Source organism: Dromiciops gliroides, chromosome 4 (assembly GCF_019393635.1).
Source record: "Dromiciops gliroides isolate mDroGli1 chromosome 4, mDroGli1.pri, whole genome shotgun sequence".
In the NCBI taxonomy this organism is placed as follows: domain Eukaryota; kingdom Metazoa; phylum Chordata; class Mammalia; order Microbiotheria; family Microbiotheriidae; genus Dromiciops; species Dromiciops gliroides.
Genome location: NC_057864.1, coordinates 351,078,844 through 351,098,391, shown reverse-complemented (window position 1 = coordinate 351,098,391; position 19,548 = coordinate 351,078,844). Strand labels below are relative to the sequence as shown.

The 19,548-nt window shown below is 34.8% G+C and overlaps 2 protein-coding genes across 4 annotated transcripts in view; one reads left to right on the top strand and one right to left on the bottom strand.

The window, feature by feature from the left end:
• Positions 1-19,548, top strand: part of CEP85L (centrosomal protein 85 like) — a 250,546-nt gene that overhangs the window by 150,836 nt on the left and 80,162 nt on the right. The gene's annotated exons all lie outside the window — the stretch shown is intronic.
• PLN (phospholamban) lies at positions 974-11,798 on the bottom strand. The gene is made up of 2 exons (XM_043963692.1): positions 11,700-11,798; positions 974-3,424 (listed from the first exon to the last, which is right to left on the bottom strand). The coding sequence occupies exon 2, from the start codon at positions 3,301-3,303 to the stop codon at positions 3,145-3,147; it is 159 nt and encodes a 52-aa protein (XP_043819627.1). The 5' UTR covers positions 3,304-3,424; positions 11,700-11,798; the 3' UTR covers positions 974-3,144.

The window sequence follows — 19,548 nt, the reverse complement described above, 5'->3', positions numbered from 1 at the left end:
GAAAGACTAGCATTGGTTTCCCTGACATCTCCTCCCCTCTACCCTCCAATTCATTCTATGTCCATTGTATTCCTCTGAGACCAAAGGAGGAGCTGAAAAATAAAATCGTGACTATAATATTTTGTCCTTGTGAAAGGGATGAAAGTGAAAATTCTTTTTTATGTTAAGGCTGCATTGTGTACTTTCTTATATTTTTCTCCCCTAGAATTTTTCTATGCTGTAGATAATAGGTACTGTGTTGGAAAAAATAAACAAGTTTGTGGTTTAAAAAAAAAATTTATAGGGGAAGTTTGTTTTTCTAGTTTGAGTGCTGGTAGGGTCTCAGTGTGAAAATATTTCATCTAAATAATTATTTTATTAATATATGAATTGAAACTAAAAAATGCAAATATTTCACCAAATTAAAATGGTTCAGGATTTTCCCACATTATATGAAGAATTGGAAGACATTTTGCATATGAATGTATAGGTAATTCTTACAGATAACTCAGATTTTAATTGATTTTCCTGTTGTCAGTGAAAGGAGGTGTGTAGGGGGAAGATTTCTTTTGTTTGTAGTTTGCTCCCTGGCTCAATCCAGACATCCTCTGGATTTCATTCATTTCAGATTTTTCTATCTTGGTTGACTTCTCAAGTCTGTATGGGCTTGGTGCCTAATCTTTAGGCAGGTGAAAATACAGTATTTTTGTAATGGAAAGGCATATTCTTGGTTTACATTAATGAGTTTTTATTTAGTAGGAAGTTCAGGTACAGTTATTAGGGGGAAAAATCCTATATTTTATAGAAGTCTGCCCTCTAGTGACCATAGGTTGTAATATTGACTCTAATTGCTGCTGCTGATTTTACAGTATTTAAAATAACCCTCCAAAGCCAAATCTACTGTCAGTATTTTAGATTGTTTTATTGTCATTAAAATGAACACATTATAGAAACAATGTAATTAAATTCAAAATCATTTTTTGTACAGGTGATTGTGACTATTTGCATTAAACATCATATTTAGCTATAAGATAGTTTTAGTCAACCACAATAAAAATGATAATACAAAATAGTCTTTAAAATTAGTTAATTCTATAAAAATTTTAATCAGCCTGTAATGTTAGAATTTACTCTTCCTGAACCATATTGTACTTAGATATGTTATCTTATCATTTTTAATGCAACAGGTTTCTTATTTCCCCTTATAATCATTATATTACTGTATATAAGATCATTTGAAGGAATTGGTTTCTGGGTAGAAGGTATTAATATTCTATGGTTTTTGACAGTATGGGTTCATTTTATATTCATGAGAGGAAATATATTCTCAGATATTAAAAAAATTAAATTTAATATTAGCATAGTGAACAAAGCAACTGGAGGGAAAACAATTAAATGTTTCAGAGTTTACACTTGATTTTCAAGATCTGTTTAGCTTGTTCATAGCCTTTAATGAGTACTGAAGCATTACTGATAGTCTTCATTCTGAGGACATATAGCTGATAAGCAAGTTAGTTGAAAGGAGACTGGAACTCAAGTCTTCTGATTTCATGTCCAGTATTTCGCTATACCAGCAGATGTCACTACAGGACTAGTTTCTGGTTCACTGCTTAATGTAATTTTATTTTTCCTGACAATATTTCCTGTGCTTACTCTATGCATTCTCTGTAAAATCCAAGAATCTTCTATTTCCATGGGATTTTATGATTCATCAAGCAGTTTTGCCACAAGAAAATATTGTCAAAAGTTTTTATAGGAGCTCTGCACTTATAATAAGGCTATAATGTGTTTTGCACAGGAATTAATTGTTTAGAAGTTGACCTATTTTATGAATGCCTCATAGGTACAAAAATTTTGAAAAAATGTTTTGCACTAATATTAAATCCATAGAATTTAATGATCTATCATTTATCATGGTTTAAAGAAAACTGAAATTCTGAAAGATTTTTAAAAGTCCATTTTCATGCAAAAGAACAAATTAAAAGGCACCTTTACCATGTCCATCTCTGACCTCAGTGTCACTGTAGATACTGAATTTAGTTGAAGTTTTTAGGTAAAGGAGGTGCTCAGTAATCATCTCTTTAACTATTAGTAATCTATCCCACCTTAAGAAGCACATGGGGTAGAATGCTAATATTTTCTAGAAGTCGACTATAATATATAACAAAATAGATAATCTTGGAATAATTTCTACTGATACACATGACATCTTTTTTTCTTGCACATGTGACGTATATGGTACTCAGTGAACCTATGTCTCAGTTGTAGGCTTTGGCAGAAGTACCTTGAAGCAAAACGTCTTGAGAATATCTCCTTTGTCAAGGCTAATCCCCCTTTCCAGCATATTGACTGACTTGTTTCCCTGTATCTATCAGAACATAATATCCTAGGAAGGAGAATAGATTTGATTAACCTAAAATTTTGAATTACTTGTTTCCTAAGGCATAGTTGTCTTAAATTAATTGGAGCTGCAAGTAACAGAAAACTTTTTAATATAATATAAGTTTAGGGCTTTGCCTTTTTCTTTACTTGTTCTTTGTACCCTTTCTTTAAATAAGGGTGAAACACAGTGTAGAATAAAATCAAGTTCTCTATTTTAATATTCAATTACTTTTAGTTTGGAAATGTGTGGTTCTAATCAATAACAAAGATGAATGTATGCCTGAAATTTTATGAATATTCTAAAGTTGAAGTGATTATAAGAAGCTCTCCATTTTGAATGGCGAAGCATTATTTTGAATGGCTGTTTTGGTAATTGTTGTCAAAGCACTGAAAAATTTAATATCTGATAAATATAACAATAAAATGTAAATTACACAGCTCCCCAAACAGTGAAAATAGTTCTTGCTTTGGATACAAAGTTGATTTGGCCATAGTGTGAAGTAGAAAACAAAGCCTCTTCTAAGCAGTGCCTAATAAGCAAATAAAATTACACCATGCATAACCAGCCTATTGCTTTTGTAAATAACTTTTTGAAAGAAATATTTCCCAGGTTTGAGTGATCCAGCAGGAGAATATATCAGCTCATCATTTACATCCTTTTCACGGGGATATTCTTGCACCCAGAAAATGGTTTCTTGTACAGTTTCAGTTTCTTCTCCTTGTTGCATAATAGGTTTTGGATCCACACTGATGGAGAGTGGAGCAGGGAGTAATATCAGAACTTCAGAGAAGCATCACAATGATGCAGATAAGCAAAAGACATATTAATATGAGGCAGAAATTTATAAAGAGTTCCTGGAGATTTTGACGTGCTTGTTGGGGCATTTCAATAGTCGAAGCTCTTCTTATGGCAGAGCGGGTGAGGTACTGGACTTTCTCCATGACACCAGGAAGGCAAAGAGTAGTTATTTGTGGTTTCTAATTGTTCAGATTTAAAAAAATATCTATATAGATAGATGCTGGTCTTTGAATTGGATCTTCTTTTTGTATATAGAATCTGGACCTAATAAAAGAAGAAAAATGTTGGAAACATGTATAAATGGCCTTTGAAGATGGTTTATTCATTCTGCCATCTTTAATATGGATTTATATTTTTATTTATACTACCACTTTACTAATTTGTAAAAACAAAACCCCAGTTGGGGCAAACATTTGGGATGTGATTAATTAAAATGTTTCCTAGATGTGTCAAATATCCACGAAGCCAGGATATGAAACATTGGACTGCCTCAGTGTGTAAATATTTGTTTCACCAATATAATACTTTTCCATTGAGAAGGGTGATTTACCTAAGCAATTGGTGCTCTAATAGCCCTAACAAAATATGTTTCTCCTAAAATTATCAGGGACCCTCTTTTTTCTTGTTAAAATAAATGTTAGCAATAGAAATCAATGATGTAGATGTAGAAGTTGGCCCAAATAAAATGTCTGAATTGGGAAATGTTAATTGGCAAGAGGGACTCAGTTTTTTATTTAATTTTTTTAAAGGTCACATATTCCTAGATGCTGTTAAACAGTTATATTTTAATGAGTTGTACAATTTAATGCTACAGTTTGACCAGTACAAAAAAAATATTTTATTAGCTTTGTTAGGTAGTTGCATTGTTTTCTGTGATAGGCAGTTTTTGACTTAGAGGTTGGTGTCATAAGTACGGTATAGTTTTTTTGATAAGTTCTACCATTCTCCTTCTCCCTTCAGCTTGTTTCCTCCCATCCTTTTAGACTCTTCCCCAATTTAAAAGCTTTGTGTTAGAGTAATATGACGTTGAATGAGAGAGGAGATTATTATTAAGAGTGAAGTTGAGGGCTTTGAGGAGAGAGAAGGTTTAGATGAATCTTTGTGGGAGTTTGACAGAAAATCAGTTAAATAAAAGATAAACCCTTGTTTCACAGAATTTATTATTAAATATTTAAGTGCCTACTATGTGCCTGGTCCTCAGGGAAGTTATATTTTAATAGAGCTATGGTTTGCAGATTTTTTTTTTTTGTTGTTCTCCTTTACTTTGGTCCCTCTTTTTTTTTTAATTCTGCAGGATTTTCCTAGGAGAGTAGGCAGTTCTTCATCTTATAGAATAGAGGTTATTATGCTCTTTGCCATACCAAGCTTGGAGGAGCAAGCAGCAAACTATAGCTGCGGGTAGGGGCTTGGGAAATGTAGATATCTCAGATAGGGGTATAGGGAGGGATTTTGCAACAAACCCGAGGAAACTCACATCATACCAATATGCTGCAATATACTGAGAAACAGTAATAGAGGGATAAAACACTTGGAAGGTGGTATCTAGGGAAGGGAGTTTTGGTTTAGGCACTCGTGGATTATGAATGAAAACTATAGGGCAGTAAATTATCATGCCTTTACAGTAGCAATTGTAGTACAGATTTGATCATTCTAAGAGCAAGAGCTGGAGATGGGGTGTGGGTTATGTCTACTAGGTAGATCTTGGTCTCCTTCTGGATGGCTGCACAGAATATAAAGAATAGTCTTGGGCCTGTTAGATGATGGTGGTTAGGTGAGTTTTTATTCACTGATCCCAGTAGTCAGGAATAGCTCAGTTCCAGCAAAATCCCAAAGTTGAGGGCAGGAGAGGTGTTATTTGAAAAGAGACTCTTGTTTGCTCATATTATGAAATGTCAGCATTCTCAGGAGTTGAAAAGACTCTCACAGTTCATCCACTTAAATGCGTACATTAATAGGAATCCCCTACATGCTTAATAATTGGCTCTTCAGCCTCTCCCTGAATGCCTCTATGTGTGCTCTCTTCCACACTCTAGGGCCCCCCCAAGAACGGTGACTGAATAGTTGTAGTTTATGAAACTTCTCTTCCTTTTTATTTCCACCTGGGTATTTCTATTGTTAACAAATCTGGGCTTGAAGATCATATTTTGTTAGCACGTCTATTTTACAAATTGAGTCAGTTTAGAGAAAGGGATATGGATAATAAGTTTTTGGATAATTTTGGTATAAAATAATCTGTTTGATTACTAATAACTTTTAGGCAAGTTGATATTAAGGAAATTCACTATGAGTCATCTAAAATCTGTTGTATCATTACTCTTTTCTGTATCCAGAAGGGAGTTTTGGTTGATTTGCTTTATTTTCAAGCTTTTTAAGTGTGAGACTATTGAAGACTTAATTAAGGTTGCCATGGAGGAGTAACATTTTAGAGCTCTCTGAATCTAAACCGTATCTTCAAAAGGTTCTTTTTAAACTTATGTAATATTAGCTATCTGTTGATTGCTTGGTAAAAATCAGGCCTTAGCACACATCCTTATGCTTGCCTCGGAACATCTTCAAGACCATACCATCTGTCCTGCCTTTAATACCCTGAAGACTGCCTCTTTTGAGTTCTTGAGTAGGCTAAGGACCTCTGGGCCCCACTTGAGCTTGTCTTTTCTGTTGTCTTAGAGTATGAGTTCCTTAACAGGGACTCTGGAGCTTTTTCTTTATGTATCTCCATTTCTTAGCACAATGCTTGTTTCGTAATAAATAATTTTAAAAATTCATTCATTATTTGGGAATTAGGTCTTTGAAAGCAGAAACATTTTATCCTCAACTGAACTGGCCCTTTAGAACTGGCTCCTCTAGACTTGACCTGGTGGTATGTGTTTTTGGCCTATTAAGTGTTGAAAATAGGTGTAAAAAAAGTACATATTTGCCTTTGTAGTCACCCTGAATCTTAATTGAACCTTAATTGCTCCTTTTCATATGAATCAATTTGAAACATCTTTTCTAACTTCAAGGAAGCAGAACTTGTGTGAGATTTAAGATCTTCCTTTCTCAACTATTTGAACAAAAATATAGCAGCTCTTTTTGTGGTGGCTTAGAATTGGAAATCAAAAGAATGCCCATCATTTGGGAAATGGCTAAACAATATGTGGTATACGATTGTGATGTATTATTGTGCTGTAAGAAATGACAAGCAGGATGATTTCAGAAAGGCCTGGAAAGACTTGTATTAACTGATGTATAGTAAAGTGAGCAGAGCCAGGAGAACGTTGTTCACAGTTGTTCACGTAACTATTCTCAGCAATACAATGATCCAAGACAATCCCAAAGGACTAATGATGAAGTATACTATCTGCCTCCAAAGAAAGAACTGCTATTGATAGAACAGACTGAAGCATACGGTTTTTCACTCTTTCATTTTTTCATTGATTCAAATTTTCTTATACAAAATGATTAATATGGTAATGTTTTACTAATTGCACATGTATAACCTATATGTGATTACTTACTCCCCCAGGGATGGGGGAGGGGAGGGAAGGAAAAGGGATAAAATTTGGAACTCAAAACTTGAAATAAAAATGTTTTTTATTTTTAAAAAAAAGATCTTCCTTTCTGTATCTCTCTCTTTTCCCCTTTCCCTTCCTCTCTCTCCTTTTCCCTTTCCTTTAGCCCCTCCCCCTCCTCTCTCCCTCTCCTGCCTTAAATGTGGAGATCAGGAAGAGAGATTCCTTACTTTTTTCTTTTCTGTTGAAATTCTGCTGCTAGCATACATGACCACTAGAGGCCCTCAGACTACTGCATAACTTTTCTTTTTGCCTCGTGTTAATTTTTGATGTTTGAACTGAACTTGTGCCATCATCATTATCATTTTGTGTTACAAACAAATAATTGTTGAAAAAGAAGAGAGGAGAGTAATCAGTGTTGTGTTTTTGTCCATGGCTAGAAAGGCCATGTCTCTGGTCTGGGAATTTAGCCTGGATACTATAGCTAACTGGATACTTTTCCTTCAAGAACATATCTGCACCGTGTGTGGCACCTCTGGTCGTCTCTGGTCAGCTATGTGCTTGATTGTCGTTCCAGGAAAAATGGACTGATTTGGTGTAATAAGGATTTTAGAGAAACTGTACAGAGAATTCTCTTGTCGCCAGATCTCAGTGAAATCAAGAGTGACTGGGGAAAAGGTTGCTTGAAGAGGTTGCCTGAGTTTTTTTTAACTTGTCAATGTGTGAAAGACCAAAAAGGACTAGCAGCCAACACTGCTGCACTCCCCACTGGTGTTCTTTCCTTAACACGCACACTGTATTTCTCCCTCCCCCTAGCAACACCTCAAAGCTCCCCTTTTGTATCCTGAGAAATAAGCAGCATGTGCTTATTTAGGATCAGCTAGTCAGTTTACAAGAACATATTAAGCATTTACTGTGTTGGGAGGCACTATGCTAGGTAGGAACTGGTGATAGAACAAAAGGCAAAAACTGCCTTTCCTCTCATGGAACTTACATACATTCTGATTGAGTGATGTAAATAACTGTACACATAATCTATATGCATATATGTGTGAATATGCATGTACTCACAGAGTATATGGAAGGTATTCTTAGAGAGGAAGGTACTTGTGCCTGAAGGGGACTGGAAAAAGGCCTCCAGCAGATGATATAGGATTTGAACTGAATCTGTAAGGAAGCTAGGGGAACTCACAGTTAGAGTTATGTAAGGAGAGCATTCCCTTCACAAGGGATCATATGCAAATTTATATTTGTACATTAAAAAAGGCAGTTCACAAAATAACTTCTCCAGGGGAGTAAGTTATCTAAGGAAATCAATCACATTGCTATATCCATATCCCATGGTGCTAGAAATCAGTTTGTCCATTAAGAAAATGATACTCTCTATACATTTAAATTCAAAATTTAAAGCCATTTGAAATGACTCTTAATTCATTATTAAAATAGTACAAATTGAAAATCCCAACTTCTCTTCAGAGTTTCCAATTGATGCCAGTATTTTAGATTTAATTTCTTCTGTTTTATTATTTTTTGCTTTTACAATGTCCTGCATCAGTACATGCCAAAATTTAAAATGTTATTTATGTATTTACTATCAAGAATTAGCAAAGGACACTTAATTTCTCCCTTTAAAGAAGCAACAGTGAGACTGAAAAATAATTAATATGAGTAAACGTTAAAATTTTCTGAAATTTAATGCTTTTCATACTTTATTGGCAGGGGGTGGGAACAAAATGAGGTGAGTGGTAGTAGTGGTGCTGATGTGGGCCTTTATCTACCTGGTAAGGGAATAAAATAATAATAAAACAGTACTACCATAGCTAGCATTTATAAAGCATTTTAAAGTTTGTAAAGCACTCTACAAATCTTATTTTATCCTCAGAACAGGGCTGGGCGGTGGGTGCTGCTCTTATTATCTTTTTATAGATGAGGCTGATACAGAGAGGATGACAATGCATGGTCACACAGCTAGTGTTTATCAGATGAAGGACAGGAATCCCAGGCATCCTTTGGACTTCAAGACTGGCCCTGTATTATACGTTGTCATGCTGCCTTGCAGTTTGCTATACTCAGGGGACATCATCTGACTCAAAATATAATGAAGTCCAGACCATGATAAAATAGTTTTATCATAGGATTTTATGGTTTTTTATGCCCCATGAGTGATATTCTATTTATATTGAGCTGTATTTGAGAAAGTGAAATGCCAATAAAGTCAAAGAACTTGAATACTCATTGTGTGTCAGATGATGGAAATATCATTGTCTCATCATTCCTCTGACTGCTTAGGAAGAGCAAATTCATGTGAGAAACCAATACTGGCCAAATTGGGGGACATCAGGCTTACCAAAATGTAGGGCCCTCTACAATATTAGCTAAATTAAACTCTCTTTCCCAGCTTTTAGCAGTGTGCTTTGCATAAAAGTGCTTAATGTTTGAGGAACTGAATTAATTGCATTCATCTGGATCAAGGCATAATCATGAACTGTTGTGTTTGGGAAATTTGATTTTTGGAGTGTCTCAACTTCTCCTTTCCAGGTTTTTGTTTTCTCTCTCTTCAAAGGTACACCTACATCTACTTTGTTTCTTACTCAGGTTAAGTAGTGTACCTTTGCATTCTTTTGTCATCTTCCAGTCAAAAATTTATATAAAAACCAGATTTTAGTCATCAGTATTTTAGTGTGAATTTAAGCTGTCTCAAATATTTTGCGTTTTAAGCTTTATATCTTATTGTGGAATGAAAAGTTTTGTTCCACGTTATTCTAATTTCAGGTGTCAGTAGAGCAGGTGGGAATGTTTTTGGGGGTAGGAAAAGGAACTTCAGGAAGGAATGCTGACTTCTGAGTCAGGAGATTTGGACTTTTTATGCCCTAGTTCTGGTAGTAAGAAGCGTTGTGACTTTGGGCAAATCACTTAGCCCTTCTGGTCATCAGATAAATTGTTTTAAAATTAGGGGGTCTGACCTAGATGATTCTAAGATCTCTTTCAGCTCTTAAATTCTATCATTCTTTTCATTTTTTGGTACTTAAATTATACTCAGGAGCCAGCCTATGGAAGACTAGCTCGAATACTAAGCATACAAGGTAGTCATCCTAGGCATTAATTTATATCTTGATTCAGCTTTTAGCCAGAAGCTCCAGTTTTCACTTTAAAGACTGCTTTTAAGTTTAAGTATGTGTAGATAAAATCTATTATGGAAATAGAATGTATTGATTTTTTAGTAGTGTATTTATTCATTCAAGATTTCCTCTACCCCTTCTTTTGACATGGGTTTTAAATCTTGTTAATCTTAGAGAGAGTAATGTTGAATTCTACTGGGAATTCACCAGTTTAAAATATGATATAAGGCATTTAATTTTGACCTTGTCTGATCATTTCTAAAACAGAATTATTTACATTCTTGTACCTAATAGTATAGAAATAAACAGCACGTTCTTAAAAGTGCTTCATCATTATATAAATAAATGACACATAGAATCATCAATTTAGAGCCAGAAGGGGCCTGGCAACTCTCTTAATTTAGAGATGAGGAAACTGAGCCTTGGCGGTTAGGTGGCTTGCCTATTGTACACAAGTAAGTAGCAGAGTAATAATTTCAACCCAGGTCCTTTGACTCCAAAGTCCACATTTGTTCTTAAAGATTATCTGGTCCGTAGTTAATGCTTCCTAAATTGTTCTTAATTGCACAGGCAACTATGCAAACTAAGGTAAAATATCAGAGGGGGTGGAAAATGGCACTTTAGATGTGGAAAGGGACTTTTGGGTGGAATTTGTGCTCATTTTCTAAAGCAGGGTTTTTAATCTAGGGACTGTGAACCTGATTTTTAATATTTTGATAACTTTATTTCAATATAATTGGTCTCTTATGGTCCTATGTATTTTATTTTACACATTGAGAAAATTATTCAGATGAATCCTTTAGAGACTGTTAATGGGTTCTGGGACACAAAAAAGGTTAAAGACCCCTATTCTAGAGACAACAAGTATTCCCTCCACTCCTCCTCCCCGTCCCCCCCTCCCCCCCAGTCACCGTGATGCTTGAAGCTTCAAATAAAATCATGGGATATGTAGGTAAAATTGCGTCTTTGAACCATATTTTACCCAAGTGAAAAGAACATAAAAGGGGAAAAACTTGTTTAAAACCAGTTATTGGAAGAAATATATTCAATCACATGCAAAGTAAAATGAAGCAGCACAGAATTTTCATTCTAACAGAAAGCACCCTGCATTTTTAAAGCCAAGTGGCTGTTATATTATTAGGAAAAACTATTTTGCCCTGTGTTTGTTAAATGTTTTGAGGATCACCAAGCAGCATTTTAACGTGTTGTATTCAGTTTAGCTTAGATCCTGGTTTTTAACATGATGTTAGGTCATGTAGAAGTGCTTCTTTTTAAAAAAGCATTTTATTTTGAGAAGAAAACCAAGCCTTGAAATATTTTTCAAAACAGCCTATGGCTTACATATTCTTCAGTTTATTAATTTCAGTATAGTTGTAACTGTCACTGAAACAAATAAATGTCTGTTATACAGTCACGAGAATGTTTGCAATTTTGCAAAATCCAAATAAAAATCTTATCCCTGTGCTACCTCAACTTAATTTTTTTTCAATTAAAATTAATCAATAGGAGGTGGTAGGGAAGAGGCATATGATAGCAATGTTATGAAAGATGCTAAAATGAACATAAATTCACACATGATATTTATAAAAATAAATTTATGTTAAAGGTATGTTAAGTAGTTCTGCAGACTTTTGACCTTGAAGTATGTGTGTGTGTATTTAAAGGACTTACCCTTCTGTCAAAAATGGAAAAAAAAAACTTTTCTGAGGTATTTGCATTAATGTGTTCTGGGGAAGTGCTTTTATTTAGAAGTTAAACTTTTTAATTAGATTTTTTACATGATGTTGGCTATCTCAGAACTAAAATGATTAAAATGCACAAATCATTCAAAAACATCATCATAGTTTGTTTCAACATATGTAAAAAAGACTAAAATATGAATAACTATTTAAAGAGTTACCAAAGATAGAAAAAAAATAAGTCTCTTACCTTGGAATGAACCTATAGTGCAGTGTGCTCTCAGTTGTCTGAAATCCTGGTGTTTTGCTAGCAACTTTTTTTGAGTGTCACCACGTTTGTGGACACAGTTGAAGTAGGTGGAGAAAGAAGAAACTCAGAAGTTTCAGGGGGAGGACTCATGATGTCATATAGTAATAGAGAGGTTGTGATTGGTTATCATATGGCTCAACACTGAGATTATCCAACCAAATTTACTGGAACTGTGATTAGTATTACTTTAATAATGTAAAGGTCATCAGCATTTGATATTTTACTTACTGAAAAAAGCAGTCAACTATAAGATAGCTAGTTCTTGGGGTAAAAGAGAGTGAGTGCCTTATTTGCTCTTGATGTTTCATTTTGGTTTTGTTCAGAAAGCTTTTAAAGGGACACCCCCCCCCCCTCGTCCCGAGATATTTTTGTATATTGTAAAATTTTACAAGTTTAGAGACACTTGTATTTTTAAAAATTTTGAGTAGTAAATGATTTGTTTACAGAGCTTTTCTTTAAAGTTGAAGTAATAATAATGAACTTGAAGCTTCTAGTTAGATGCATTCCCATTGAGCCATTGGGCCAAAGTGCTATCACTATACAGTTTTATATTTAATCCTGTAATCGCCTAATAGTAAAACTTACAAAGAATTGAATGTTTTTCATTTAAACACAAGTTGATACACCCTTAGCAAGAGCCTATGTTCAATCTCTCTCTCTCTCTCTCTCTCTCTCTCTCTCTCTCTCTCTCTCAACTTTTAATAGTTTTTTTTTTTAAAGCTTTGGCAAAAGGACATTTGTTTGAAAGCTAAGCAGGAACAAAAGTACAAGCTATTGCTTCTAATACCACTGTTCTACCTTCCTCTCTGAGGAGTGTAGGCTCAGACTTGACACATTTCTTTTTTTAAAATAATAAACATTTTTTATTTATAGTTTTGAGTTCCAATTTTTATCCTTTCTTCACTTTAGCCCCTCACCCTTCCCTGAGGAGGTAAGCAATCAGATATGGGTTATACATGTATCATTATGTAAAACATTACCATATTAGCTTGACACATTTCTTTATAGCATTAGTCCCATCAAAGTTCATATACAAATGCTGCATCTCTGTTGGATAGTTCTTATTTCAGCTTAGGCTGGATCCCAAAGGTTGTACCTCTCTAATTTACTTACATATGTGGAGGGATCTATAAACATATCCTTAATATGGATAACTATATACATTTAAATGAAAATTTATTTAAAATAGTTTAAGGGTGATTATTGATAAATGTTATAATTATGGATGTATCTCTTCTAGGTAATTGTCTGAGTGAAACTTTTTATTTCTGCTTCCAGAAATAAAGCTTTAGTTTAATATAGGTAAGGCACAAAAAGCATTCAAATAATTTTAAGTGATCTATTGTTTTAGGGATTTCTTTTGTTGTTGTTTTGATGTTTATCCTTGTGTTCCTTGTATAACTTTGAAATTTGTAAAGAAAACTAGAATACATTTACTATATAAATTTGAACATGCATTGATGTTAGTTCCACATAAACAGTGAAGTAGTCTTTAAAATCTGCAGCTGCTACTTTATGTATCCTTAAATGGAGATCATCTGGTATTCCTCCAGAGGAAGATAAAAATCCGTAACTGGGAGCATTTTTTCCTTCTCCTTTTATTTAAAGAACCAGTTCAAACTGATTTAAAATAATATTTTGGGAGAAAATGTTTTATGAACATAACAAAGAAAAAATGGAATACTACTGAAAGTATGTATAAAAATGAATGAAATGAGTAGTTGTTTCCTACAGAACTTTAAAAGACCTGTGCAATTTCTCTTGTTCTCAAAGTCTAAATCATTTAATACTTTTTTTCTGTTGTTGTTTGTTTTTGTTTGTTTTTTTTGTGAGGCAATTGGGGTTAAGTGACTTGCCCAGGGTCACACAGCTAGTAAGTGTTAAGTGTCTGAGGCTGGATTTGAACTCAGGTACTCCTGACTCCAGGGCCAGTGCTCTATCAACTGCACCATCTAGCTGCCTCTTAATACTTTTTTCAAATGAAAAACATGTTATGTAGCTAAAATTGGATGTCCCATTCATTCCAGGGTACATTTCTGTTACTTTTTGAACTTTTGTAGAGATGATGCAGAGTATGGGAGATTTAAAACAGATTTAGAGTACATATTAATATTATGACAAATGGGGAGAGATAGAAGGCAATGAACTCTTGATAACTTTTGGATATCTTAAATCTTGATGGTATCTACTTAAATCTGGATGTATCTGCATGGATATCTATTTTATTGGGAGAAAAAACAAGTCATTAAAGAAATGGAAATGGAATTAGATGGAAACTTTGTTTTTTATAAAGTTGGGACTTTATGCTGAGTTCTAATATGCTCATTATATATTTGTTTACTACTTAGAGATTCAGAAAGTTAGCAGTAATACTATGTAGGAATAGCAAAATACAAACATGAAGAGATAGATGCCTGTGTTTGGCGTATTTTTGTGTCTTACAGTCTAAACCTGTTTTTTTTTTTTTAAATGAGTTGGAAAGCTTAAGGAATAGTCAGTGTGGTTTTGAGTATATTCTGAAAATTAGAGTTGTTATGTGTTCCAAGCATTGTGCTGAACAGCAGTATATGCAAAAAGAAAGATAATTTGCCTTTAAGGAACTTAATATTACATGACATGAGACTGGAAAGTGGGGGGTGGCACAGAATTGAGAGTGACAAGTAGTCAAGAGAATTTAAGGTTTAGCTGGTATTCTAGATCATGGCTGGTATGAATATTCCTTAAATGGAGGTTCTGAGGAGGAACTCACCCATTGTAGCAGGAGGCAGTCAGATTCTGTCTAAGCACTTAATATGTGTCAGGCTTTGTGCTAAGTACTGAGGATACAAATATATTCTCTCTCTCTCTCTCTCTCTCTCTCTTTTTTTGGGGGGGGGGTAAAATATATTCTTATAGAGGAAGACAGCATATAAAAGAGAGCTACAGGGACTGGGAGTAGGTCCAAGGTGGATGCACTGATGTTGGAGCATGGTAGACAAGTGCAGAGTTAGAAGCAGGAACAAAGGATTGGTTGGCCTGGGTCCTGTGGATTGTAGAGGGCAGAAGGGATACCTCGTTAGAGGGTGGAGATGGGGGAGCATTTTGTCCCATATAATTGAAACCAACTAGAGGTGAAGATGGAGAGTGCAGTGAACGGCAAAGTCCAGGTATAGTCCTCCATAAAGGAAGGCTTTAGGTAGTAGAGTTTAGTGTTCTGTCTTCCAGCATTCTAGTTATTGGGAAGAGGAGGCTGAGATTAATCATTATGATTGCCTCAGCAATTCATTTTGAATTTTTTGTCCTTTCCAAGTCAAGAAGCATTTATTTATTTATTTTTGATAGTTCAGAATTTTATTCTTTTCTTTTCTTTTTTTTTTTTTTTGAGTTTTTTTTTGTTTGGTTTTTTGGGTTTTTTTTTGTCTGAGGCAATTGGGGTTAAGTGACTTGCCCAGGGTCACATAGCTAGTAAGTGTTAAGTGTCTGAGGCTGGAGTTGAACTCAGGTCCTTCTGAATCTAGAGCTGGTGCTTTATCCACCGCGCCACCTAGCTGCCCCTATTATTTTCTTTAACAAGCATTTATTAAGCTCCTTCTGTGTCCCAGGTGCTGTGCTATGTACCTTACAAAGAAAGGCAAAAATAGCCCCTGTCCTCAAGGAGGCTTAGTCTAATGAGGTAGACAGCATGCAAAAAGCTGTGCACAAAAAAGTTACAGAGTTAGAAATCATAGTATAATTTTAAGCTTTAGCTTAACACAAGATATACAGGTTAGTTGGAGGAGAGAGAATCCTCAAAGGGAAAGCACTAGCATTTGGATGACCAGCAAATGCTTCTTGCAGACAGAGGACTTTTAGCTGATAATAGAAGGTAGCTAGGAGGTTGAGATAAGGTTGGGGAGAATTCTAGGTATGAGGGACAACTATTGGAAATTAATGGAGTCAAGAGATGAGTGCTTTGTTAAAGGAACATCGAGGAGACCAGTGTCACCTATTGTGGGGTATTTGGAGGGGAATTAAGTGTAAGCAAAGACAGGTGGGGTTAGGATATTCTAGTATTATTTATATTGTTTTCCATGATCTCATTACTTCTTCCTGTCAATTCACATGCTTCCTAATTTTTCATATTTATCACACGGTACAGTTATGTTCTGTTGTATCAATTTACTACAGTTTGTTTAGCCATTCCCCAATTGGTGGTGTTTTGAATTTTTTCTTTTTCTTTTTCTTTTTCTTTTTCCCTCCTTTTTTTTTTTTTTTTGGCAAGGCAATGGGGGTTAAGTGACTTGCCCAGGGTCACACAGCTAGTAAGTGTCAAGTATCTGAGACTGGATTTGAACTCAGGTCTTCCTGAATTCAGGGATGGTGCTTTATCCACTGTGCTACCTAGCTGCCCCCCTTTTCCTCTTTTTAAATAGTATTTTCCCACAATTATATGTCAAGACAATTTTTATAATTCATTTTTATAAGATTTTGAGTTCCAGATTATTCTCCCTATATCCTCTTCCCTTCTTCCTAAAATGATAGACAATTTGATGTAGATTACATATGTACAGTTGTATAAAACAAATTTCCATATTAGTCACAATTATGAAAGAAGAAACAGATCAAAAGGAAAAAAAAACATGAAAAATATAAAGTGAAAAAAGTATGCTTCAGTCAGCCCTCAGAGTCATTTAGTTCTCTATCTGGATGTGGTCCTTTCCATAATTTCCATTATGAGTCCTTTGTACTTGTCTTGGATCATTGTGTTGCTGAAAAGAGTTGTCATTCATAGCTGATCATTGCAGTATTGCTGGTACTGTACACAGGTTTTTGTTTTTTTCTTCCTGGTTCTATTCATTTCATTGTTTGCTCATATTACACAATAGTATTCCATTATATTCCTATACCACAACCTGTTCAGCTATTCACCAATTGATAGGCATCCCCTCTATTTCCAATATTTTGCTACCCCAAAAAGGGCTGCTATAAGTATTTTTGTACATGCAGGTTTACCTTTTTTATGATCTCTTTAGCATACTTGGTCAAAGGATATGTAAACATTTAAATTAAAATAGTAGCAAAGTGATTACAGCAATATATCACAAAATATTATCACTATATATCACTATGATTAGGTGGGATTTATACCAGAAATACAGGGCTAGTTCATTATTAGGAAAACTATCAACATAACTGACTATATCAGTAACAAAACCAATAGAAATCATATGATTATCTCAATAGATGATGAGAAAGCTTTTCACAAAATACAGAACCTATTCCTATTAAAAAACACCAGAGAACATAGGAATAAAGGGATTATCCCTTAAAATGATAAGTAGTATCTATCTAAAACCATCAGTAAACACTATCTGTAATGGGGATAAGTTAGAAGCTTTCCCAGTAAGATCAGGGATGAAGCAAGGATGCCCATTATCACCACTATTCAATATAGTACTAGAAATATTAGCTGTAGCAATAAGAAAAAAAAATAGAAGGAATTAGAATAGGCAAAGAGGAAACAAAACTATCACTCTTTGCAGATGATATAATGGTATACTTAGAGAACCCTAAAGAATCAACTAAAAAAGTACTATCATTTATCATCTTCTTGGTACTGTGCTAAATGCTAGAGATGTAAAGGAAGGCAAAACCAGTACTCAAAACTAATGGAAATACATGGTAGGAGGAAAGGCATGAGTCACTGTGCACATCGTATAAAGGCCTCTTATAGAAGGTGAGGTATGAGCTGAGTCTTGAAGGAAGCCAGGGAACTACAATGTGATTCAGCATTCCAAGCATGGGAGACAGCCAATGCAAAGACATTGAGAGAACAAAGAGAGAGGGTGATGAAGTGCCCTGTTTAAGGAACAGCAAGTAGTCCAGTGTAAATATATTGTTTTGTGTCTAGGGGAGCAATGTCTAAGAAGACCAGAAAGGGACCAGGTTGTGAAGAGCTTTAAATACCAAATAGGTCTTTATATTTTTAACTGAAGGTGGTAGGGATTAGAGGGGTGTAACATTGTCAGACCTGTGCTTTAGGATAAGTCACTTGTCACAAAATGGAGAATAGTTTGAGTGGGCAGAGACTTGAGGTAGGGAGATGCAGTTAGAATACTATTAGAATTGTTCAGGTGAGGATTGATGAGGGCTTAATCTATGGTGTGACTATATAAATGGAAAGAAGAATAAGCACCGTAGGACAGAGCCTTAAAAGAACCAAGAGAGCACTCCATTTTTTTCCAAACTGGCAGACAAAACCATCCTCTGTTGACTCCATCATCCCCTACAGCTATTTTTTATATTATATTTGTTTATATGCCATAGACTCCTTTGGCAGTCTGGTTAAACCTATTGATTCTCAGAATAATGGTTTAAAGCCCACAAAATAAAATGCATAGGAATACAAATTCAGAGAGGAGAGTAACTAAGAATAGAAGGTGGCCAATAGTATTTAGTTTTGTGGAGAAGGATGAGGAGTGAGAAAAGGCCATTGAATTTCACAATTAAGAGGTCATTGGTCATCTTGGAGAAACTAATTTCAGTTAAATGATGAAGTGTAAACTTGAGATTGAGAGAGTTTAGAAGAGATTGAGAAGAGGAAGCACCTAGTGTGAACAACTTTCTCAAGGAGTTTAGCAGTTAAGGGGGAAGGGAGATGGGATAATAGGAAGGATGGTTGGACCATCTGATGGCTTTTTTAAGGATTGGGAGTGACATAGACATGTTTGCAGATAGCAAGGAAGGAGTCAGTAGATAGAGATTGAAAATAAGGGAGAGCGATGACAGTAGGGATAATCTTCTGGAATGGGAGCAAGAAGAATTTATTATTGTTTTTTTAAAATAAATGTTTATTGGTATCTTTTTTTCCCCAAAAACCATTACCTACATTTTCCAATGTATTTCAACTCTCTTCTCTCTGAGAGCAGTCCCTTGTAACAAAGAATAAGGCAGGCTAATCAAAACATAAAAAAGCTTGACTTTTGTCATGTTTAATGAACATAGCCACCTGTTTTTGCCAGTAAGTGAGGGAGAGCCATTCTCACATCCCTTCTCTGGGGCCATGCTTGGTATAATAATTTTACAGCCTTCACTTTTGGTTGTTTCGTTGTGTTTCTTTCCATTTACCTTGTTGGTGCCGTTGTGTATATTCTTTTATTGGTTTTGCTTACGTCACTTTGCGTCAGTTTTTGTGTATTCCCATGCTTCCCCATGCTTCGTTTCTGTTTCCATTACATTCATATTTTATAACTTATTTAATTATCCTTCAGTTGATTCATTTTTCAACAAACAGTTATTAAAGTCTCCATTTTATAAAGCACTTTTCCTAGGTATTGGGGTACAAATATAGAAATTATTTAGTACTATGGATCTTATATTCTCTGGGAGATATGGCATGTATTCAGATAGGCATAATAAATGGGAGGCAAAGGATATACACCCAGATAAAGTCTGCAGGAACATGGTAGCTAGAAGGGGAGAGTACATGGAGTACATAGCACCTGAGCAGCGCATTTTGTATTGGTTAGTTTTATTCAACACTTTCCTCTTCCTTTTGTTATTCTTTGTTATGTGGGATAGCTAGGGTACATTGAGAAATATAGGTGATGTAAAATTGAAAGATATCAATAAAACTTTTGAACAGTATGAACTTTCTTCACAGCAGGGACACTCACTTACTTTGTATTTCTATCCCTAGCACTGTCCCTGGCATATATAGTCAATCCTCATTATTTATGGATTCTGTATTTGTAAATTTTTCTACTTGATAAAATTTATTTGTAACCCCCAAATCAGTAATTGTGTTTTCTTAGTTATTCATGCACAGAGC